Genomic DNA, 25,048 nt, shown 5'->3' on the forward strand with positions numbered 1-25,048 from the left:
TCTTTTTGTAACTTATAACTAAAAAAAGCAATTGTGTGGTTTTATGAAACCACGATGCAAATGAAACTTTTTTTCACAAAAAAACATAGGTATGATTATCAGCATAGAAAAAAAAACAAATTTATATATGTATGTTTTACATTTTCATAAAATAAAAAAACCATTATCAAGTGTGTGGGGTTCGATTCTACTCTTCCACCCGAACGCAATTGCATCCAATATGAGAATAGGTGCCGCACGACCGTCACGCGACATGCAACCCACAGACGAAAAAGTTTGAGACGATGTAATAAAAGTTTCACTTTAAAAAATATTAGCCCAGTATCGCCCCTGTGCTTCTTCGATTGTATATTCTGATAGTTTTTTTTTGCATACATAATACGAATAAAATTTGACGAAATAATAATCAGTCAAAATATATTAGGGGCTAATGTATGAAATTGCCGATTTGTACTGAAGAATAAAATTCGTTTTTGTGAAATGAAATGACATGAAATGATTTATTTGTATGAATCGTGGTAACATAGTTGTTAACAATTAATTGGTGTAAGGCACAATTCGCCAATATATCGGCATACAAATATTTGATTGTCAATATTGGAATTTATATATTTATACGTCACTAATAAACATTACACAGTTTTAATTTAACATATTTTTTAATCAAAATAATTACTATTGTTATCTTTACATGGCTGCCATCTAATAAGAAGGTAATTTATGCCTTTGCGGTAGAACTGTGGTGATCTGTATAAACTGTGTGAAAGCATTTTGTATTGCCAGGAGGCTCAGGAGGGAAGAAAACTTTTTATCACGAAGAAAATAGACCAAATCACTAAAAATCACGGAAATATCTCAAACCATGAAGGTTCTATATCAATTTGAAGTCCCTATTACAATAAAACGGCAGTTTCATACTTTAACCCACTATTACTTCTACGTGACGTCAGCAACACAGTTTTCAATGTCAAACCACTCTTGATTTCTTGTTTTTGATGCTCTAAACTGTAACATCTCTTACGGCCGTTCCCAATATACTATCTACAGATAGAGATAAATTACTACCTTCTACTGTCAGTAATTAGCTGTCAATAATCTGAAGCTGTCCCATATACCCGATAAGTCATTCTTATCGTTAGTTCACTGTTGCAATTTCCATACAAACTTTTATCCGTGTAAAGCGTGTATGGATAAGATGAGTTACCGTCGAAATGTTTAATGGGACAGAAAAGTCAATTATAGTTACGTTATTTTATCTCAAGTAGACGACAACTGAAGGTAGACTGAATATTGGGTATGACCGTAAGATGGTCACCTGTCCCCACATTATCGCGCGGGGACGCGTTAGACACGTCAGTCTAGCGTGTTTATTCAAATATAGTGACAATGGTAACAACAGGATATCACAGGTTTGGAAATGGCACTTTGTTTACTTGTTTGTGTGTGTTACCCTTCACGCCTTAATTAGTCAGGTAATCACCATGTAATTTTGCACTCACGTGTTGAGATAATTCACTGCTGTCACAGAGGCACTCCAAACGAAATACTAATCTATTAGATGTCACATAGTGTATGTTCGAGGTATCAATATTTGATATTAGTTATAGAAGCCATATATGATATTAATATTACTACAATATCGCCTATAAACCTTAACTAACTTATAGCAAAATATAGGTGTAACAAGTCTACCTATTTCTGCCGTGAAGCAGTATTGTGTAAGCATTACTGTGTTTCGGTCTGAAGGACGCCGTAGCTAGTGAAATTACTTGGCAAATGAGACTTAACATCTTATGTCTCAAGGTGACGATCACAATTGTAGTGCCGCTCAGAATGTTTCATTTCAAGAATACTGAGCGGCACTGCATTGTAATGGGCAGGGCGTATCAATTACCATCAGCTGAACGTCCTGATCGTCTTGTCCCCTACTTTAAAAAAAAACATCTGTGCCTAGTGTTAACATTATGACAATAACAATTTCTAGAAAATATTTTCTGGTATATCTTCTAGAATAATTTATAGACAACGCTCCTGCGGGTTCCTTGGTGTTCCAGTAGAATGGGCGGCGGTGATCATTTAACATTCGATTATCATCGCTTGTGCTCCTGTGTTTGCTTTATTTGTTGTTTTCATAAAAAAATAGTAATTATGCCAATATGGATACATTAAATTATCAAAAATCTTATTCAAGACACTACTAATGAATAAGGCGAGAATTTGTTTTTTTTTAATGAGATAAGAGACGAGGAGGACGTTCAGCTGATGGTAATTCATACGCCCTGTCCATTACAATGCAGTTCCGCTCAGGATTCTTGAAAACCACAAATATTCTGAGCGGCACTACAATTACGCTCGTCTCATTTGCTCAGTAATTTCACTACGGCGTCCTCCAGACCGAAACACAATAATATTTACACATTACTGCTGCACGGCAGAAATAGGCACCGTTGTGGTACCCATAATCTAGCCGGCATCCTGTGCAAAGGAGAATCAAACTGGTAATTTTCTTTTTAAAAGAAAACCTACGATTGACAGCAATTTTCAGTGACCAAGTAGAAGAATTAAGAAATATTGAAAGCAAAAGATGTGTTGCTTAATTTAAACAGCAACAGTATGGATATAAAGACAGGTGTACATGTGAAGGTTAACGTGAATAATGTCCGCGTGGGATACAAGTTCATTATAAATGTAATTCTTGTCAGAAATACTTTATCATTGACATCAAAACAGGAGGTTATAATTCAATTGACTACCGGTCGCTCTGTCTGTGGCCGGGTCGAATCTGAAAGAAAAACGAGTCGCGAAGGGTAAAACACTATTACAAAAAAATTATTTAAACATGGCTTAGACACGTGTTTTGTTAAACAGTTGTCTAACTATAACAACCTTAGTGACCTAACAATAACGACGGGGTTTATCTTTTACTATTACAAAACGAAATCCTATACTAAGACTCGTTGTCCGTCTGTAAGACAGTTGACATTTTCACAAATGTTTTTCTGTTGCCGTTATAACAACAAAAACAGAATAAAATAATATACAACTAATATGATTTTTATAGATTATGTTTTTATAGTACGGAACCCTTCGTGCGGGAGTCCGACTGTTCATTGTTCTTCCCTTCTTACTATACATACCTTAATAAACACACAACATCTCGAACGGTTCTCCGTAAAACTATAGCAAGATAGAAAAGACAAGCGAATCTATAGTTACTGTAACCGATTTTTGAAACAAAATTGCTCACTCGTGATCGGGCTGACAGGTCATTTATACGCTAGTATATGCTAAGTGTCTGACAATATCCTTCAAGACTAATATATGTTTGAACGCAATTACAACAAAATGAACGATAAATATAAAACAGCTGATATTCACAAACGCGTATTTCCGCAGGGGACTCTGGTTATCACTCGTGTCAGCACCCTACTTCCGTTCTGATATCTCTCTGTAACATCTATACCACATAATTAGGGTTGCCACTTGCCAACCCTACTATATCATATAGTATCCTCCTATTTAAGGTGTTACCACCTTTTACCATTGGGAGGCTCCTTGGCACAGGATGCCGGCTAGATTATGAGTACCACAACAGCGCCTATTTCTGTCGTGAAGCAGTAATGTGTAAACATTATTGTGGTAAACGTAGCTAGTGAAATTACTGGGCAAATGAGACTTAACATCATAAGTCTCAGGGTAGTGCAATTGTAGCGCTTAGAATTTTTGGGTTTCTCAAGAATCCTGAGCGGCACTGCTTTGTTATGGTCAGGGCGTATCAATTACCATCAGCTGAACGTCATGCTCAATTTAAAAAAATATCATATAGTAGGTGAGCGTAACTTATATTATTTTATCAGCATAAAAAGTTCATATTTTCTGTAATGAACAATGTAGAAAGATGAGCGCAGTAGAGCCAAAATCTGTCTGATATAGCAGAGTTAAAAGTTAGTTCTGTAACTCAAAATTTGATTGTTATTTATATAGCGAAAAGTTCCTTAAAAAACCTATCTATAAAAGCTCGAAGTAGTAAAACATATTCATAGAAATGTTTTGAAAATATATTATTTTAATAAGTTCCCTGTCTACTATATTTATATATACTATATAGCTGTGAAAACGTCGAAAAAATTTAATTTAGTACTAACCTCTATTTTGAGCAATTCACGCATACTAACACAAATCATATATATGAAGTCGCGAGTGTAACACGTAGCTTGTCACGTACACTAAACTAATATTCCTGGCCTGTTTTTATCGGTTGTCTTACAGCAAGAGACTCTATCTAGACGTAAAAATTATTTAAATTTTTTTTTGCGTATTGAATCCAAAAATACAATATTAGGTCTAAATAAAAATTGACAGCCCTACACATAACATATTTTAATATTCTCTAGAATTTACATAAAAATACAGATAATTGAGCAAATCATCGGGTGTTACGAGAGGCCATCGACTGTAACGTTTGTGCCGATACTCAGGATTTATCTCAATAGATCTTAAAACAACCAAGAATCCTTCAAGAAGGGTTCCATGCTATCGTACAAGTATAAAAGTATTATTTTTGTGGTGCAAACATTTTATATATATTTTGGCAGAAAAAATACATACTCTCAAATTTTTAGGTGCATTAGGCCTAAATGTTGCGAAATTTCTTTAGTGTTTATTCCGCCAATATTTGTAAGTCTCGTGCCAGAGTTTGGCGAGTCACCATATCATGAGGATAAACACACACACGTGTCGAATTGTTTGAAGACTAACACTGAAGAAAACTCAAAACATTTGGATAATTGTGGATTTCCGTAAAGTAACGCCTACTTCATTAAATAATATTAGTCCTTTTAAAATCATGTTATAGATTCAGGCTTGCAATATCATAATTTTCTAAACCATAGATACTTTATTTTTTTGTATATTATAATTTAATCATGCTATTTTTGGGATTTATAAATATAATTTAAATAATTAAATGGTGTAGTACAATTTAATTATTGTATAAACAGAACACTCACTCGTGTGCTGTTATTTTGAAACTAGCCTTCGGCTCAAACCCACGCTCGTGTTTATTGCCCTTCATTGTCTACATTAACTACTATAAGTTTATAATAAAAAAAGTCACAAATAAACTGTAGCTGCATCACCAACAATCCGGTGATCCCTTCCTGTCGATAACGAAACAGTATTCCGACGCAATAACTGAAGTTAGCAGACCGGTACGGACAACAGAACATTCGGAATTCTTGTGAAATAGAATCGTACGCTTATAGACATGTGTGTATTAAATTTCAAGGCGACACGAATACATTTTGAAACTAAATGTTAATAACTTTGAAGAAATATGAGAATATTATTAATGCCTACTACTTGGGTAAGTCGAATTAGTAAGTCGCATCACGTTGACGTCTGGCATTCCACAACCGCGCGTTTTGCAAGAAATTGCCTCGCACAGCCACTTTGTGGAATCAATTACCGGATGCGGTATTCCCGAACCGATACGACTTAGGGACCTTCAAGACAAGAGCATACTCCCACCTTAAGGCCGGCAACGCAACTCTTGACACACCTGTTGTTGCGGATGTCCATTGGCGGTTGCCTCACCTCTCCCCATCTCGTGAGCCACTTGCCCGTTTGCGCCCTCTTATATAAAAAAAAGTCATATGTGAGGCGCTGTATATATGCTTTTACAACAAGATCCCAGATAATGTTCAATACAAATGTATTACGAAATTCAAAAGAACTGTTAAAAAACGTTTGTGTGGTAAAGATTACAATAACATAAGTGACTTTGTTAATGATACCACAGATTGTGAATGGAGTAACCGCATTCAGACTATTAAATAATAAATTTTATTGTACGATATTAACCATATTTTTATATAAAAAAAGTTTCTTGCGCCCGTTCTTCTCAGGTCAGAGGCATATTTTTTCGAATGGTTGGTAGTTTTTCACTCTCAATTATACAGGTGGTTTTTAAAAACCACCCTGTATATATCATAGCCGTATAATTTATTTCTACCAGGCTGTGTATTGTGTGCCCTCATTCATGTTCGGTGTTATTATTAGCTTGTCACATCCAGTATATATTTCATCAGTGGTTTACATTTCTGCCCGCATGCATATTTACGAAGGCGCTTTCCAAATAGGTGTATGTAGTGTAAATAGTATTTCAGCAAGCATTGGGGAATATATATATATATATATATATATATATATATATATATATATATATATATATATTCCCCGTATCATGTCACGTAATCATGTCATCAGGTCCCGGGTTCGAATCCCGGTAGGTGCAAGCATTTATATGATGAATATTGATGTTTTTTTCCGAGTCATGGATGTTTACATGTATTTATGTATGTTTATGTGTATGTATATATGTATTTATGTATGTTTAAGTAAGTATATTGTATTAAATATATCGTTGTCTTGTAACCCATAACACAGGCTATATGCTTAATTTGGGGCAAGATAATTTGTGTAAAGGTGTGTCAATATTATTTTATTATTATTATAATATATATAACAGATGATATATCCGTTTGTCAATAGATAAGGGGTGAATTACCATTTACTTATCATTGAGTTAATGGCTATATTGGGCGTCATTGCCAATGCTAAAGATAAGATACCTTTGATGTGCTCGAAACCAATCTAGAAAGTTAATACATATTGGGCTTCAGTGAATGTTTATTAGGACTAATGTTGATGTTGATATAATACAATGCTGATAGTAGATATATGATAGTATTTATATATATAATATAAATTGTACTCATGTAACCGAGGCAAATATATTGTCCGTCTGTGCACGCTAATCTCAGAAATGGGTATACCGATTTGAGTGCAGGTTTCACTGATGTATTGTAAAAGGCACTGCGTGATATTTAAAGATGGTAGGACAGCAATGTGTTTATAAAAAAGTTAAGTACATCAAACTAATACACCAAAATTTAAGCGGGGAAAGTTGCGGGCAACTGCTAGTAAATGTAATGATGGTAATAATATTGATTCAAAAGAGTGGCAAAGACTTTCTTGCCTCTTCTAATAAAAGTTCAACTCTTCCAAACTAGTGGTATCTAAATGGTGAAAATGTATAACTTTAACATTTATAATATGTGCAACTTTTTGATCAAAACGAATAAATCCTTTTTGTTTTGATTTAAAAGAAGAACATGTCTGTAGAAGTCAGACAAATATTTGAGAACGGCGGTGAATGGAAGTCCATAATCTTTGACCACTCCGCGTAGACAGACATGGATGTATGATACAAATGATTTATGTTTTCTTTAGTGTTAATTCCGCCAATATTTGTTTTTAAAAACAATTCGACACGTGTTTCGCCTCTACACGAGGCATCCTCAGGACGTGTTGTCTCGTGTAGAGGCGAAACACGTGTCGAATTGTTTTTAAAAACAAATATTGGCGGAATTAACACTAAAGAAAACCTAAATCATTTGTATAATTATGGATTTCCGCAAAGTAACGCCTAATTCAATAAATTTTCATGGATGTATGAGTTGAATAAATTCCATTTTTATATTATTATTAAATCTCAAACCGAAACATTCTTTTGTGATCTGTTCTGAGTTTCAATAAAATATTTTTTAATGGATTAAAATGCGTGTACTTGTGTAACTGTATTCATTACATTAGGGTTTTGCGTAAAAGTTTTGTATAAAATACTAATCTTAAATCGTTAAACGGGCAATTCTTGTATATATATATATAATCTGAATCTCGGAAACGGCTCCAACGATTTTCATAAAATTTAGTATACAGGGGATTTCGTCGTCGGGCGATAAATCGATGTAGGTACGTTTCAATTGAAAAAATGTAGTTTTATCCGTGTTTTAATGAGAAACAGCTACAATAACATTAGAATACAAAGGTAAATTTCACCAGTATATACAAGACTATAACAGCTCAGATGGGACATTGGGTGATCCGGAAACCAGAAGACCCAGTTCGAATCCAGATGTCCTATTAGGTTAATTTTTGTTCAAGTTTTGTACATTCTTAAAAATCCGATCAAGGCTCGGTGGTCCAGGTACTAATATTTAAATGTGTAACACTCGCTTTAGTTCTGCATTGTTATTTATAATAATATTGACACTCTTTTTACACAAATTATGCCTTGCCTCAAATTAAGCATATATAGCCTGTGTTATGAGTTGCAAGACAACGATATATTTAATACAATATACTTACTTAAACATACCTATATAAATACATATAAACATCCATGACTCGGAAACAAACATCGTCACCTTTTTGCTCTTAATAGTGATTTTCATTATTATAACACTACAAATAAGGGATTGCTTGTAACTACTTCTAGTAGGCTTCATAAGATACATAATAGCTTTAAGGGTAAATGTATACACTTCTACAATAAAGTCCCAGCCACTGTTCAGGCATTATCTATAAATAAATTTAAATGTTTTATAAAAAAATGGGTCTGTCGTAAATCCGATTACTCCACTGCTGAATATCTAAATGATCGGACAGCCTGGGACTAGATTGTGATTATTTTATAGCGATAGAAATGACTGTACAATATTGTATATTTTTATTGAATAGAGCGCAAAAAAAAAATGAATGCTGGGAGAGTTTCTTGCGCCGCTTCTTCTCTCTCAGAGCGCCATTTGTTTCCGAAGCGGTAGTAGTATCTAGTAGTATAAGAAATGACATCAAAAAGAATTCTAAAGGAATCAATTTTGAGAAAATAAATGCCTTTTATGCCTTTTAGGCCTTCATATTCATCATATAAATGCTTGCACCTACCGGGATTCGATCCCGGGACCTCTAGCTTAGTAGGTAGGATCGTTAACCACTCGGCTATACAGGTCGTCAAAAGTCGTTAAGTTTGCCATATGTGCATAGATTATGAGTAGATATCAGTTTTTGTATTTTATTGGATTTTCAGATTATCTTAATATACGTTATATTACTTCCTTATCACCCGATACAGATATCAAAGATATATTCAAGACTCTGCATCAGAAAGAGGACACCAATTCACAAATGTTATTATAAGTTTTTTTGATTTAAATTCTGTAGAATTTAGTGTTGTGATCTAAATGACGGTTAGATGTAGTGTTGTGATAAATATCGATAAAGATGATGCTCTACGTGACAAGTACTAGTAGTGATGTCGGGGTCAGGAGGCCCCCAAGGCGTCGATTCATCAGTGCTAATATACAGGTTTGTATTGATATAAAAAAAATGCGAAACGAAAATTTAAACTTTTCTTCTTACGAAATTGAACATACAACGTACTAGTAAGTAAAGATTTACATAAATATAAACGGAGATTATCCTTACATATATCCAACCAAATTTCTTTTGGGGTCTCTGAGCTATAAATCTTTGTACGTTCCGCGAAAGTATCGACAACTCACTATTGCCTGTAAAGATTTTCATGGTAAGATCGATGCTCCCAAGTTAAGTCAACTCAAGCTGTGTCGGTTCTTTGTTCCGAACAAATACCTCCGTAACCGTATGAACTGTTTGCAGTTCCACAGAGGTGCACATTAGCTCATGCACAGTCACCTATACCCCGCACTCTTCTGAACGCAAACTCTGAGTGTGAATTGTTCGCGGATGAATGTCTGTGAACGAGATGTATGAATCGCGAGTGTAAGACGTAGCTTGTCACGCACACAAAAGCAATAAACATGGCCTGTTTTCATCGGTTGTCTAGTAACAAGTCTATTTAGACGTATAAATTATATAATTGTCCTATCCTATTATATTTATTTAAGTATCTATAATATTGCGTTACATGTGACTTAGTCACTAAACAAAATTGAAGTACTAAATTAATACATGCACCACGTAAGGCACAGCAATGAACAACAGAGAGGCAGACATTTAAATTTGTTTTTTTTTTCTCTAAGTACTGATTAAAAGAATAGTAGCTTTTTCCAAACATACTTTTTCAAAGAGCTTATGAATATATGGATATTTAGATTTGAAAACGAGGTTTGTAGCTTACTCTTTTTTTAACTATATTTGCAAGCACACGAATAATTTTTTTTTGTAAAATTAAGAGTTCGTGTGCATCTACACAAATAGGGGATCGCCGCTAGGACATCTTATTAATGCGGTGTATTTTTTTTATTTCAGCGGCACCATGCCGGTATATCGCAGTCATCGTGCAGTGACGGATCACTGCTCAGCGTGGGCTCGTCGGAGATGGATGAGGATACCAGCAGCGGACACAACAACTCGCACGAGCACTCAGCTCGCAGCGACCACTCTGATCTCTACAGTGAGTAATTTATAAGCCGGAATACACATGCCTGTAATTAGTAAAACAGTGCAGTAGCTTGCATACAAGACCTTCCCAAATCGGCAGTGCCCCAGGGCATTAGACTTCTGAGATACACCAAAACCGAATGTGCCTTACGGCACCCTACTTCCTCACCAAGTTTTGACCCTTATTTTTTTGTAAGATGGTTTTGCATGGTCTTACAGCTTTCTGATACATTCACTTCATGTGTGAGAGAAAGGAAAGCCAGACATACTAGCGTCGTTACGCGTTACGTTACGAAGCGGTTTACCTTCCCCTTAAAAGTTATCACTTCCAAACACTTATCGATGAATTGAAATATTTGATTAGTGTAGTTGTAGGTGGTGGAAGAGTTTCCATTGTTAAATACACCGAAATATACCATACGATATTTACAATTTGTGTACGCGAGTCAAGTCCGACGTTCCAATTAATACTAAGGCACTACAAACTCACTATGACTACAAAGGCCTATGTTTAGCGTGGCTATTCAAATTCAAATATTTTTATTCAAAATAGATTTATAATCACTTATTGAACGTCAAAAACTACGAAAAACTACCACCCATTCAAAAGCGACTGCCTCAGACCTGAGAAGAATGGGCGCAAGAAACTCAGCGGGCTTTTTTTTTTAAATATAAAATATGGATTACAATGTGATATCGTACAATAAACACTTATAATCAAAGAGCCTGAGGGTGTTCGCTTTATTCCCAGTCCGTGGTGTCATTGAGAAAATCGTTTATGCTATAATAACCTTTCCTACACAAACGTTTTTTAATATTCTTTTAAATTTTGTAACACATTTTTTTTGTACATTTTCTGGGATCATATTGTAGAAGCATATACATCGCCCAACAAAAGACTTACTAACTCGACCCAACCGAGTAGTAGGCATAACAAGTTTATGTTTCTTCCTCGTGTTAACATTATGAATGTCACAGTTTCTAGAAAATTCCTCAATGTGCTTATGAACATACAGAACATTATCAAAAATGTATTGAGAAGCAACAGTCAAAATGTTTATTTATTTTAATTTTTCTCTTAATGATTCTTTAGGACCTAGGTTATAAATCACGCGAATAGCCCTCTTCTGCAGCACAAAGATGGTATTAATATCGGCCGCACTGCCCCATAACAATATACCATAGGACATAATACTATGAAAATAACTAAAGTATACTAATCTCGCCGTATCTATGTCAGTTAACCGTCTAATTTTCTTAACCGCATATGCTGTCGCACTGCAATTTGGAGTCAAGAGTAATGCCAAGAAATACAGCAGATTCCACTGGTTTTACCACCTCTCCATTTAATAAAATATTCGCATCTACATTTTTGACATTTGGCGCGGTGAATTTAATATATTTGGTTTTATGACTATTTAACAATAAGTTATTGGCGCTAAACCAGTACACCATGTCAGATAGAGCATTGTTTACTTCGTCATATAAAACTTGGCTTCGTTTCACTTTGAATATAAGTGAAGTGTCATCAGCAAACAAGTTTTTTTTTCTACAAGGTTAGGTTGGTCTTTTATATAAATTAGGAAGAGGAAGGGTCCAAGAATAGACCCTTGTGGTACCCCCATACCGAGAGGAGTCCCAGGAGATCTCCTGCCATTCACCTCGACCCTCTGAATCCTATTATTTAAATATGAGATCAGAAGATCGAGTGCAGATCCTCTTATACCATAGTGACAGAGCCTCCTGACCAGCGTTGAATGTTGAACACAAACAAAAGCCTTAGATAAATCACAGAAGATACTAAGTGCATTCTGTGATTTCTCCCAGGCCTAATAAATATTCCTGATGAGTTCAACACCTACATCTGTAGTCGAGCACGACATACCCATCCAAAATTTGTCTAACTATATATATATATATTTATTTAATTATCGCTTGCGCCCGTCATGAGCATGTCGGTGACGCCAACCCATAAGATTTTCACGTCAAAAATTCCTAAACAATGTTTCTAATGCACATTTCAGACGGCACGGAACCGCCACCGGGCGTTGCGCCATTGTCGCACTCCGCGGCTCGACACAAGATGGCGGTACGTCCGCGACGAACGCACGGCGCTCCACGACGCAATAAGCCTAATCCCGTGAGTTTTTTGACTATGAATGAGGTCATTTGATTGTTTTCTTTAGTTTATTGTGCGCTTTTCATGGAATTACAAGCAAACTGCTTTTTTATAGAAGAGAGCACATCACAGGAATCACAAGAGCCTCTAAACCATAGGTTCTCAATGTGAGCGATAACGTCCCCTTGTGGGCGTTTGAGACTTTCGGGGGGGCAGTAGAAGACCCAGAGAAAATTAGGGGGCATTGAGATGGCGCAGAAGGGGCGTGGGTAGATTAAAAAATATAGTCTAAAAAGGCAAAAAATATACGAAAATTCTCTAGAAAAAAACATATTCTCAAAGTGGGCGGTGAGCAAAATAAGGTTGAGAAACTATGTTCTAAACTAACATGGAAGCAAATTGTGTAATGAACTTGAGCAATGTTTTCAAGTCTTCTAGATTGTTTTATGTAAGAGGGGGCAAACGGGCAAAAGGCTCACGTGATGGGGAGAGGTGAGTTAGCCGAACGTGGACATCCGCAAAAAGAGGTATCAAGAGATGCGTTGTCCATCTTTAAGTTGGAAGTATCTATGGATAGGTTTTGTTCGCAATATCTATGAGGTTTGGACACTTGGCCTAGTCAAAATTTGTATTTATTGATTCCCGTAAAACTACAATAAAAAAAGTAAGTTCTCGTTGTAACCAGAAAAGCTCCTGTAATTCCTCTATTGATGCAAGAGAGTACAGGCGACGGTGATCACTTACAGGTGACATATTATACACTTGTTTTTAGTAATCCTATAGTAAAAAAAAGAAATGGGCTCTCAGGTGTGTCTCTTTCTCTCTTTTGGGAGAATCTATTTTATATATAGAGCTTGGTCTCCCATCTACTTTGAATATATATAGAAAATAATAAGGAAGTTTGGAATAGAAGATTATCTTATCTCCTATTCCAGTTCCGGTTCCCGTTTTCGGTCTCGTTCCCAACATATTATATGAATCTTTTTTCGAGTAAGATCGCAAACTAAACCTACTATTGGTATAGTTATAGCTCATCGAGGTGAATTTATATTTTTCACAAATACCGCGGGAACTATAGTGGATATAAATCAAAATCTGTTCAATATCTCCGGCGTAAAAGCGTAACAAACATACTTACATTCGCATATATAATATTAGTAGGGATATCGGCAACCTGATGATTATCAAGAAAATTGTATGATTCCAGATCGCTTCAGCTTTGCCGATAACACCCGAACTGAACGAAGAAGCTATACGAAGCGCGACTCCCGAAGTCACCATTAAAAGCACAGAAGTCGTTACTGGTATGTATCTTAGAACGTACAAATAAAATTTGAAAAACTAAATTTAATGACTGATGCGGGATTCGAACCCCCGACCTCCGGCGTTCCGTAACGGTGCTCTAACCAACTAAGCTATTTTTTTTTTATGGAATAGGAGGACAAACGAGCGTACTGGTCACCTGGTGTCAAGTGATCACCGCCGCCCACACTCTCCTGCAACACCAGAGGAATCACAGGAGCGTTGCCGGCCTTTAAGGAAGGTGTACGCGCTTTTCTTGAAGGTACCCATGTCGTATCGTTCCGGAAACACGGCACAAGGAAGCTCATTCCACAGCTTGGTAGTGCGAGGAAGAAAGCTCCTTGAAAACCGCACTGTGGAGGACCGCCACACATCCGGATGGTGGGGATGATATCGTGCGAAGGTGAAATTCGGCGGCAGGAATCAGGTTGAACAGCTCTTCAGAACACTCCCCGTGATAAATGCGGTAGAAGACACACAATGAAGCGACGTCTCTACGCAATGCCAAGGGATCCAGCCGTTCACAGAGCGCTAGGTCCCCGACAATTCGAGCTGCTCTGCGTTGCACGCGGTTAAATGGATCGAGCTGATACTGGGGTGCGCCAGACCAGAGATGACAGCAATACTCCATGTGAGGCCGGACCTGCGCTTTGTAGAGCGCTAGAATGTGGGCCGGCTTGAAGTATTGCCGTGCTCTATTTATGACGCCCAGTTTCTTCGAAGCCAATTTGGCTTTGCCCTCCAGATGGCCACGGAATTGGCAATCGCTCGAGATTTCGAGACCCAGTATTCCGATACTAGGCGAGGCTTTAAGGGAAGTGTTCTCGAAGAGCGGTGATACGGCAAATGGGGTTTTTTTAGTGGTAAACGCGCAAACTTGAGTCTTCTGGGGGTTAAATTGGACAAGGTTCAATTTTCCCCATTCCGCGACGGCACTGGTCGACGTTTTCCCGAGAGAGACCTGCATGGCCCGTGTATACGGCATCACCAGTGCTGTCGTCTGTATAGCAATAGATGTTGGCGGTGTCCAACATATCATTGTTATGCAGAAGAAACAGCGTGGGAGATAGCACACAGCCTTGGGGCACTCCAGCGCTCACGGGCTTGGGATTCGAGCATAAACCGTCGACAACGACCTGTATGCTGCGCCCAGTGAGGAAGCTGGAGGTCCACTTGCATAAGCTCTCGGGAAACCCAAATGATGGAAGTATTGCGAGGAGCGCCTTGTGCAATACACGATCAAAGGCCTTCGCTATATCCAGACCAACTGCCAGGCCTTCCCCCTTGCTTTTAATAGCCGCCGCCCATCTATGTGTTAGGTATACCAGAAGATCGCCAGTCGACCGACCATGGCGAAAGCCGTACTGCCGGTCGTTGATCAACTGGTGACCCTCAAGGTATACCAAGAGCTGGCGGTTAATTATGCTCTCCATGATTTTGGAGAGTAGGGAGGTAATAGCAATAGGCCTGTAGTTTGCCGGATTCGAACTGTCTCCTTTTTTTGGGATCGGATGGAGAAGTGCTGACTTCCATTAATCAGGGACTACGCCTTTTGAATAAGAGTGCCGGAATAAACGAGTTAGCACCGGCGTCAATTCAGAGGCACACGTTCTAAGCACGATTGGAGAAATGCCATCCGACCCGCTCGACTTCCTGACGTCCAACGAAAACAGAGCTCGCCTAACAGTCTTCTTCGGAACTGTACTTCAGGCATGGAGCTCTGACACCGCGGGATGGTCGGCGGTGTTTTTCCGTGGTCGTCAAGAGTCAAGTTGGAGGCAAAAAGAGTCCACAGGAGATCGGCTTTATCTTTTGCCGTATGGGCCAGGGTGTCATTCCTCATGTGCAACGGCGGCATGGACGGCTGGTTAAAGTTATCAAGAGCAGCTTTCGACAACGACCAGACTTGCGTGTTCCGGTCGGGTACCTGGAAAGCTGCTCGCCAATTTTGACGACGTGCTTCGATTTCGCACGGGCGATTTGCCGCTTAAAAAATCTGGAGGCACGGTTATATTTCCTCTTCAGAACTTTGCAGTTCGGATCCTTTGAGCCCAGCGCCGCAACCCAAGTTCGATACGCCTGTTTTTTGCAGTCAGATGCTGCTTTAACTGACGCATCGAACCAGGGCTGTGATCTGCCACCGATCGGTACTACAGAGCTTGGTATAAAAATATCCATGCCCTGCAGTATCACATCGGCTACTGCAATGGCGATAGGATCATCTGAAGGGAAACAAACCTTGAACCTTGGGTAGGATGCAAAAAAGGAACGCATCCTATCCCAATCTGCTGACTTGTAGTGCCAAACGCAGCTGGTCGCTGGTGGTCTGCGACGTTGGCGTCGGATAGGCACTACACTCCTGACCAGGCAATGGTCGGACGTTCCGAGAGGGGCGTCGACAAAGACCTGGTAACCATCGGGATGTGTAGTCAGCAGAAGATCTAATAAGGACGGCATGTGGCTATCCATATCCGGGAGCCGCGTTGGCGACTCAACCAATTGGGACAGACCATACGCCAATGCAAAATTATGCACAGATCACCCTGCGTAGTCTGTGGTACGTGATCCAAGCCATTTGGCATTGTGCCCGTTGAAATCACCCAAGACTACGATTTCAGCGGAGGGGATCTGTGCAAGCACGTCGACAGTTGCCGCTTGAACGCAGCCCATGAGATGATCGGTTTCTGCGTTACCACTATGGGACCTGTAGACACACGCATAGATACGGACGCGGTCGTCTAAATCTACGCGGAGCCAGAGAGTAGACAGGTCCCTACCCTCAAAATTGCCGAGACGGCGACAGCAGATATCCTCCCTAACGTACACACATACCCCGGCATAAGGCAAAAAGTTGTGCTCAATTTTGTACCCGGGGTACGTTAAATATGACGTATCGCTAGGTCGAGATATCTGCGTCTCCGTAAGGAAACACAAGGCCGGCTGCGCCGTCTCAAGGAGGTGGTGGGCGGCGTTCATGCGCGGTTCTGTGCCCACCCCAGAATACGAAGGGCAGCCCGAGCGAGAGTGCTCGGGGAGGGATTCTCCGGCTCTGGTAGAGCCGGTACCCTCCTGGGGTAATATCTTTTTACGGACCGCTCTCATATTTTGTTTGGGGGGGGGGGGAAGGGATGGCCTCTGGTCCTCGACACTAACCTATGCGAAACATAGCGGCACTAGGCCGCTACTTCACGCCGATATTCTGTGCGAGTGTGGTAATTAACCCGGACGAGTCTGGCCCGATTGTGCTGACGTCATAAGACGGCAGCGTGACTCTCCCACTTCTAAAAAGCCCTTAGTCACCTCTTACGACACCCGCCTGGGACTGCTCTATTCTTTTTACGCCCCGGGGAAAGTACAGTATAACTTTTGTCTTTCCCCAGGCCAATAGGATTCATACATTCATAGGGAGTTATCGAAGAAAACTATCCATATCACATAATAAATTAAATACCACGATATACAATCATAGCAATTTCGTTAAAACTTAATTTTTAAGTTTCTTTAAAAGGACTCAAGATATACTTTTTTCTTTCAGAAACATTCACTTCATCGACTACTACGAAGCATCATATGATCGTGAAACAGCAGCAGCTCACCAGAGAACTGAACAAAGTCTTGGAACCGTCTCACGACACTAAACTAAAGTCATCCTCTCTTCCTCCAGGGATGGCATTAAGCCAGGCTGTTGGACAGACCCCAGTGAAACTAAGTATCGCTGAATCAAATACTCCCCGATCTTCTATCAAAAGGTCTAAATCTAGCAGTCAAGATCAAGCTCTCCGAGAAACTTCACCAAAAAAACCGGACGCCCATTCACATTATCATTCCGAGGAAAGGGTGAATAAGTATCGCAACGATAAGAAATATGCTGAAGAAACTTGCCACGAGAGAAAATCTAAGTCAGAGAAAAAATCCGAAAACGAAGTCATTCGCTCTTCAAAGAGAGAAGAATCTTTCTTCAGTAGGCTTCTTTTAAGAAAAAGTGGGAAGAAATCAAAAAAAGATCAAATCGATAGTGATGTACATGATTTCAAGAAAACCAGAACTGATAAAAGTGCACCACAATATAAGTCTGTGGATACTGAAAAATGTGAATTCGGTAATACGGATAGCTGTAAGCCTGCACTTGTTGAGCGGTCGCAAAAATCCGCCGGTCAAAAAGTATTTTCCAATGAAATGCATAAACGTATAGACAACAAGGGTGCCTATGTACAAGACGGTCCCTACAAAGATGTTTACAGTGCTGCCAAAGTGCCTGGAGTAGAATACAATATAACTGATCTCAAAATTGCTGAAGAAACTGATAAATTATTAAATATGGAAATGAAAATGCGTTTCGGCCGGCGTGAAGAATTTGATAAGGTAGATAAAATCTCACGCCAGAGGCGCAACTCTTCCAAAGATAATTTTGACGAAAAGAAAAGGGAATCGTTTAGTTTGCAACACGATAAATCAAAAAGACCTGCTTCAGTCCAGAGGTTAATCGACCCATTCTCATCAAAAGCATTTATTTCGAACGAGATTACATCTAGGTCGAATGAAGATAGCTTATCGCCAACATTTGATATGTCAGACGATGAACCGATGACCCGAGGAATGAGAATTAAAAACGCTCATAGCGACTATGTCTTCCACAGTGGTAGTATACCCAAGAATCTTCCATTCTTCAGTCCAAGTATAGCCATTTCATCGTCCCCACCAAAAGTAGTAACTCACCATAGTTCTGAAAACGTGAAGCATTCGAGTAGAATTACTGACGCCTCTGACTTCCCTGATAAAGATATATTCAAACGTGACTTCTTCCAAACTAATAAGGTCGAAGAATCATATATATCATCCGGATTTCGATCGTTGGGAGACGAATACGTAGAAACTAGAAGTAGTATAGGAAAATCTCACAGTTTTCGCTATGCTTCTGAATCGACGTCCATCAGTTCGCAAGAAAACCAATTGCCAAGCTTGCCTGCTATTGTTGGTATTTCTGAACCTTTGCTTGAAAGTTGGGAAGTAAATTATAGGCGAAATGTGGCGGATAGACAAGATTACTCCAAACGCATATCAGCCAGAAACTACAATATCATACAAAGCAACACGGAAACTAATTTTGAAAGTTTGCCTAGTACTGACAGCAGTTACTTAGATAGTCTCAAGCCTGACAAAAATGAAGACCAAAAACTATTTACAAATAACATTAACATCACAGTTGACACCCATAAACGTGACAGTGACATATCTCAAATAGAGGCTAAAATTGACGATATAATCAGTTCGCCTAAGCCCATACTAACTCCAATACTCAAGTCCAATTCACTGGATAGTGTAAAAAGTAGTCCTGAAAAGCAGATGGACGAAAGAAGAAAAACAGTTTCTGTTGAGAGCGCCCTCGGCCAAACCAGTAAACAATCGAGTCAAAAAGAAATCAGAAAAGAAACTGACAGCTTCATATCCGTTACTCATGTTAATAAAGACAATAGTGATGTTGTAAGTAAGGTTGTTGAGGTCCAAAAAATATCGAAAAGTGAAGAAAAATTACAAAAAGCAAGTTCAACTAAGCCAGGCGTGCCTGAATTTTTGAATATTCAATTGAACAGAGTTGATGCAAAACCCGTAACTAATGTCGTATTAACTGCCAACGTAACCCCAAAAAAATTGGAGAGCCCACAGATAGATAAAGAATTGGATATAGAAAATTTTTCAGTGACAGAAAAATATCCAGTTAACATTCCACAAAAACGTGATTCAATAAAAAGTGTGGAAAGCTCATCAAGTATTGTATGTGAAGAAAAAAATATTTCTTCAAAGCCTGTCGTGGCCACATCCGTAACTCCTCAGAGCCCTTTGACACCTATAGCGTTCTTCAAACGAAAATCAGCAAGTATTGAGCTTGAAAAGCCTGAAAAACCAAGAGCAAATTCCGTCAGCACTGATGGAAGCACGGAAAAAATTGACAACATTTCTATGGATCAAAAATCACATTCTAGTTTCGGTAGCAAAAGCTCAATACAGAGTACCGATAGTAATGAAAATAAAGTGACAGACAGACATGAGGAAGTGGTTTACCGAAAGAAACATCTTCTCAACAGAGATTCTCGAAACAAGAACGACGATGAACCGGAGTTAATGAAAGTGTTTGCGCGAAGATCTCTTAAGCTGAAAGACTCTGACGTCGACAGCGTTGCTCAAGAGATAAGTGAGAAAAGTGACGCGAATGGAAACAAACTAGATGATAGAAGTAAAACACTCAAGAATGAATTTAACGCTTCCATTAAATCTAGAGATAGTGATAAAGAAAACGATGACGCAAAAGAATCTGTCGAGAATAAATTAGTCGATATAGCAGCTAGAGTAAGCCAATTCGGTGCTCATTACCAACGCAGTGTAAGCATCAACAGCGTTTCAACGAAACGCGATACACCAACGTATAGAAATGAAATCAATAAATATAAGAAGGAAGTTTCAGATTCCACGCCTGAGAAACGATTACGTAATAGAACATTCCCTGATCCCGCAAACGATCGGGAAGATATAAAAAGCATTGCTAAAAGCGATATGTACAGAGCGGACACTTTAACCAAACGTCCGTGGCAGAGAAAGGATGAATTCAGACTGTCCGTCGAGATTGAGAAACGTGACAGCGTTGTGATAGAAAAGGATGGAGACAGTGAGAAATGTGAAGGTGCGAAGGAGAACGCAGAAGAAGCCGATGCGTCACCTCAATTTAAAGGCATTCTGCAAATGAGGGCGGAATGGGAGCGGCGGGCTAAACAGGGAATGACCAAATAAAAGGTGCTAATTTTAAGATAAATAAGTAAGAAGTAATCCATGCATTTTCATAACATTTTATAGACAATAATATAAATGTGTAGTTGTATAGCGTAGCCGTAACAGTAATTGATATATTGTACTCCAAAACCTTACTCTGTACAAAGGTTTTTATTGTTAAATAATAATTTCATTACTCTGTAAATATTGTCAATAGTTTTGACTGGTTCTATTATAGTTTTATAAGAAAATTTCACCAGAATATTTCATGAATTGGAATTAGTAGTAAAAATTGTGAAAAAGGAATTGAAGGCCCTTTTGATTGTTCTAAACGGCCGCCATTTTGATTTTATAAATTAAATTATGAAATTATCGGCGACAAATTGCCACCAGCGTAACTGCAAGTTAGTTAATAATATTAAATGTATTATTTAATGTTAACTCTCTTCTATTGGTCCTTTCACACACACACCATTGATAATAAGTCATTTACACATTAATGGCGAATAAACTGCCAAATATGTTATGTGAACGCACCCTTAGATGAATTCCTTTTACACATATCTATTTCTGCAGTTACGCTGACGTTTGATTACGTTTGGAATTTTTTAACTGCAAGGGTGTAAGTACATTTACAGAAATGAGTTTGAATATTTTTTACTATAGAATACAAAATTTTTAATTTATTGAATTATATAATTAAAATTTATTTTGGTATTAGCTTAAAATTTGAAGGGTACCTATGTGTATAATATATTTAGAAGACAATAGCCTTAAAATACTTAAAATTTTGTAATAATATGTAGCTTTTGCCACATCTTGCCAAAAGTTCTAATCGTTCTTGTAAAGAGTAAATGTACTTACACCATAAGTTCAAGGATGTACCGTCGTGTATACAAACTTTATTTAGAACTTAGTGATACAAGCTTAGACATTTACTTAATCAAATTAACGTATATATTATCGAATCTTAGACTAAAGTGGTAAAATAGACGGAGTGTACAGAAATTGAAAGCGAAGCCATGTTAGAGTTATGCGTTACATTAATATTTACAAATTGAGCCAGTAATTATACATATCAATAAGTTAAATTGTTATTTTGAGGATTGAGGTTCCAAGGTTTTCAGTGTCGTGGCCTTGCCAGCTTCATTACAGGCTTTTGATCTATTAGACATCTTTGCAACTTTTCCAATGTAGCCTCTTGGTAATTTTGTCGAGTCAGACTTTTGCTAACTCATCCGTTTTGAAAACCTAAAGCTTACGCATCATCCTGGCATTCAGGACTCCTCTGCCCAGTGGTTAGGTTGCAGCCGCGACCTCATTACACATGGTTATACCGCGGACTACTTCCAGGACCGTGTCCGAGCTCTCTGCCTCATCGTAGACCAAGACCAAGTACACCAAGACATTCCAGAACCGCATCATGTGAGGGTTAGCCTTCCATTTTTCAAATGCCCTCCTATAACATATCGATATTTCGAGGCTATCAAGGTGAATACTACCTCCGCGTCTCCCTTGCATACGCCTTTTTTACAAATCATGGCTAGGCCGAACACTGTCGGGGTAGGCCACTTCCCGAGTGTGACGATTGAGAACTCATTAGCCGTTAGCTTATCTGTAATGACGTTATCGAAGGCGGATACTGCCTGTCCGTGCTGGAAGTCTCCGTACTCGGTATCATCCCCTCGGACTCTGTCTGGTGCCGACGGGCCCTAAAGGCACCGGGCATACCCCGTAGGTGTAGTCGCACCCTGCTGTGCGGGTGAACTCCTCTTGAACCGGGGGTACCGGTTGGTTAGTAAATTTCAGAGGGTATAACAGCTTGACCCAATCTACCTTGGCTCCACGAACCCGCTCTTTTGCCCATCTGTTAAAAAGCTGGGTAAGTTGGTTTCCAACATGAGTTCAGCTCAGAACCAGCAGTTCACGGGCACAACTATGGTTGTATAACCTTGTAGTCCGTCCCGAGGGTGATAGCTACCATTATAAACGTTCCGACCCTGGCATTTCGCTGTCCTGAGGACCAGGACTTGCTTGCGGATCGGCGAATTAATTATCGTTCCAGATGCCCTGATGTCTTCATTCCACTGGAAGATCATGATCCGCGACTGGGCGGGGCCTTCGTAATTATTACACATGGCTCGTGTGATAAGCGAGAATGGCAGGCTGTTGACGATCAGGGGCATCAATAACTTTGAGTTTGACCGGGGGGAGACGTCAAACACCACAACTGCCACGGAGGGGTCTTTGAGGTGCCACATCTCCTTCTCAACCTGAACTATGCCCTCCATTCCATCAATGATACGGCGGTTGAGGTATTCCGCCGTGATCAAGATATGTTGAAAATCTCAGCTATCCGGATCTCGTTCGGAATATCGATAATGTTAAGGTCACGTCTTCAGGCTTACATGTCATGGCCCACCGTTTGTTTGGTGTTTCGCGGGCTTTTTTCCTCATTGCTACTGCCCAAATATTATTAGCAGCTTTTTACTTTACCAAACCTGCTGCACGCCCTTGGTAAGCGGCCCAGTGCCGGAGTCAGGGGTACCTTATCATGATATGCCTTCCCCTGTCCCACCCCCAGAATCATCTCCCCTGACTGGGGTCCCCCCTCCTTTCCCCCCATTACTTAGGCAAACTTTTCAGTTGCCCTCGTTCTCTTCTCCTCCGTAGCAGATGCTTCTGTTCCCCTGGTAAAACCAAGTTGTCAAGCCCCTCAGTGACATACCAGAATAATTCCTTAAACAGATGATTTTGCAGAAAAAGTGTAGGTTAACTATGACGATGAGCACTTCAGTCTTTCGGGCAAAGGGTTTTTTGACACACTTAATGCTATATGCAGATGGCCAACGTGTTAGTACAGCGCCAAGCCCTAAATATTTTTTAGTCATGATAATCAAGAATTTATAATATCTCTGAAATAGCTTATCCAATTGACAGAAGAATATTCAATACAACTACAGACATACAGATATATGTGTTGTTAAAATTGTTATATATTTTTTAAGAAAGTGTTAAATTGACTTTGGTACTGCCTCCTTTTGTTCTTGCGCTCCGTCTATTTTACTTCATAATCCCAAGTTACATCGAGAACAGTGTCATGATAGTGTCAAGACAAGGTTGCTGTCATACCGTTATCTTTGAATAAAAAAGTTTCTAGTGTCTAGTAGTACTACACTTTAGTGTTAGTTGGATATGCATAGAATGGCGTCGTACTACGTATCGCACTTTCAGTTAGGTTACTTGTAAGTGAGATATGAAAAACAATTTGTAAAATTTTTCTATTTACTTTCATTTTAGTAATACACATCTTTGCAAAGATTGATCCTTATCAGCAACAATTTTTTTTTTGATAAAACATTCGAGTCGATTTCCTTCAAAAGTTCAAGAAATTAAAAAGACTAAATATGCAGTTATTAGTTTTTTTTTGTAAATTGTAATGGCATGACTCCTCTCACGACTTTCCTCTAAGTCTCGTAGTTTCCGACTTGCCATCACCGCCTTCTCAAAAAAGCACCCTGTATATGGAATATTTTATTAGTGACAATGCGGGATTCAGACCTCCATTTTCCGAGATAGCACGTCACGTAGTACGACGAAATGTTAAATAATAATGTCATATTAAAATACCAGCTTCATACTAATGCATTTGAATGATCCCCTGTATCTAGAGAATAATTGATATTAAGCACCATTCAGCTAAAAACGCTGGTATGAGCTGAGGTGTCCCCACGCTCTTGAGAATCTAAAAATAGATTATTACTATGAAGCTCAAAATGCGGTACTTTCCTTCATCTATTCAGATTGATTCTGTCAAGGTCAGATTGTCACTAGGTCTCGGCACTGATCTTCAACGAAAAACGAAATTATTTCACTGCTTTGTATGGGTGGATTGATTCTATTAAAAAGATACATACATACAGGGCTTCTGAGAATAAATTTTTTTACGCATTCAATGATATCGGTAAAGTTTCGAACAATTCATTCCCATATCTATGATATCTGTGGACACTGTTCTGATGTGAGCTCGGGTAAGTCGCGTTGAGCATAGTCTTAGTAAAGTCTACGTAACGTTCGTTGTTAGGACAATGTATTTTTGAGTGTTATATTTTATTAAAGATTACATATGCATTGAACATTGAATTGTGAAATACAAATTTTATTCATATAGTCCTCTGGTGTTTTCTTTCGAATTGTCCACATTTTTTATAATTTTCTGTTTTTATCGAATAAATGACGATTATGGGTGGCCACAACGGCTTCTTTTTCTGCCGTGAAGCAGTAATGTATAACAATTATTGTGTTTCGGTCTGAAGGGCGCGGTAGCCAGCGCAATTATAGTGCCACTCAGAATTTATGGTGGGTTTTTCAAGAATCCTAAGAATCCCAGGTCTTTGTCGACGCCCCTCTCGGAACGTCCAACCATTGCCTGGTCAGGAGTGTAGTGCCTATCCGACGCCAACGTCGCAGACCACCAGCGACCCGCCGCGTTTGGCACTACAAGTCAGCAGATTGGGATAGGATGCGTTCCTTTTTTGCATCCTACCCTTGGGGCGGGGTTTGTTTCCCTTAGGATTATCCTAGTGCGTATCGAGCTTGGGT

General features: G+C 39.0%; 1 protein-coding gene across 3 annotated transcripts in view; it reads left to right on the forward strand.

Moving 5' to 3' along the window:
• Nucleotides 1–24,619, forward strand: part of LOC126970786 (uncharacterized) — a 167,971-nt gene extending 143,352 nt beyond the window's left edge. For all 3 annotated transcript variants that reach the window (XM_050816875.1, XM_050816876.1, XM_050816877.1), the window contains 4 exons: nucleotides 10,132–10,276; nucleotides 12,288–12,403; nucleotides 13,590–13,686; nucleotides 17,220–24,619. In XM_050816875.1, coding sequence (XP_050672832.1) covers nucleotides 10,132–10,276; nucleotides 12,288–12,403; nucleotides 13,590–13,686; nucleotides 17,220–20,467 — 3,606 coding nt within the window. In that variant the 3' untranslated portion in view covers nucleotides 20,468–24,619. The remainder of the gene's footprint in view (nucleotides 1–10,131; nucleotides 10,277–12,287; nucleotides 12,404–13,589; nucleotides 13,687–17,219) is intronic.
• Nucleotides 24,620–25,048: the final 429 nt, after the last annotated feature.

Source organism: Leptidea sinapis, chromosome 22 (genome assembly GCF_905404315.1).
Source record: "Leptidea sinapis chromosome 22, ilLepSina1.1, whole genome shotgun sequence".
NCBI lineage: Eukaryota > Metazoa > Arthropoda > Insecta > Lepidoptera > Pieridae > Leptidea > Leptidea sinapis.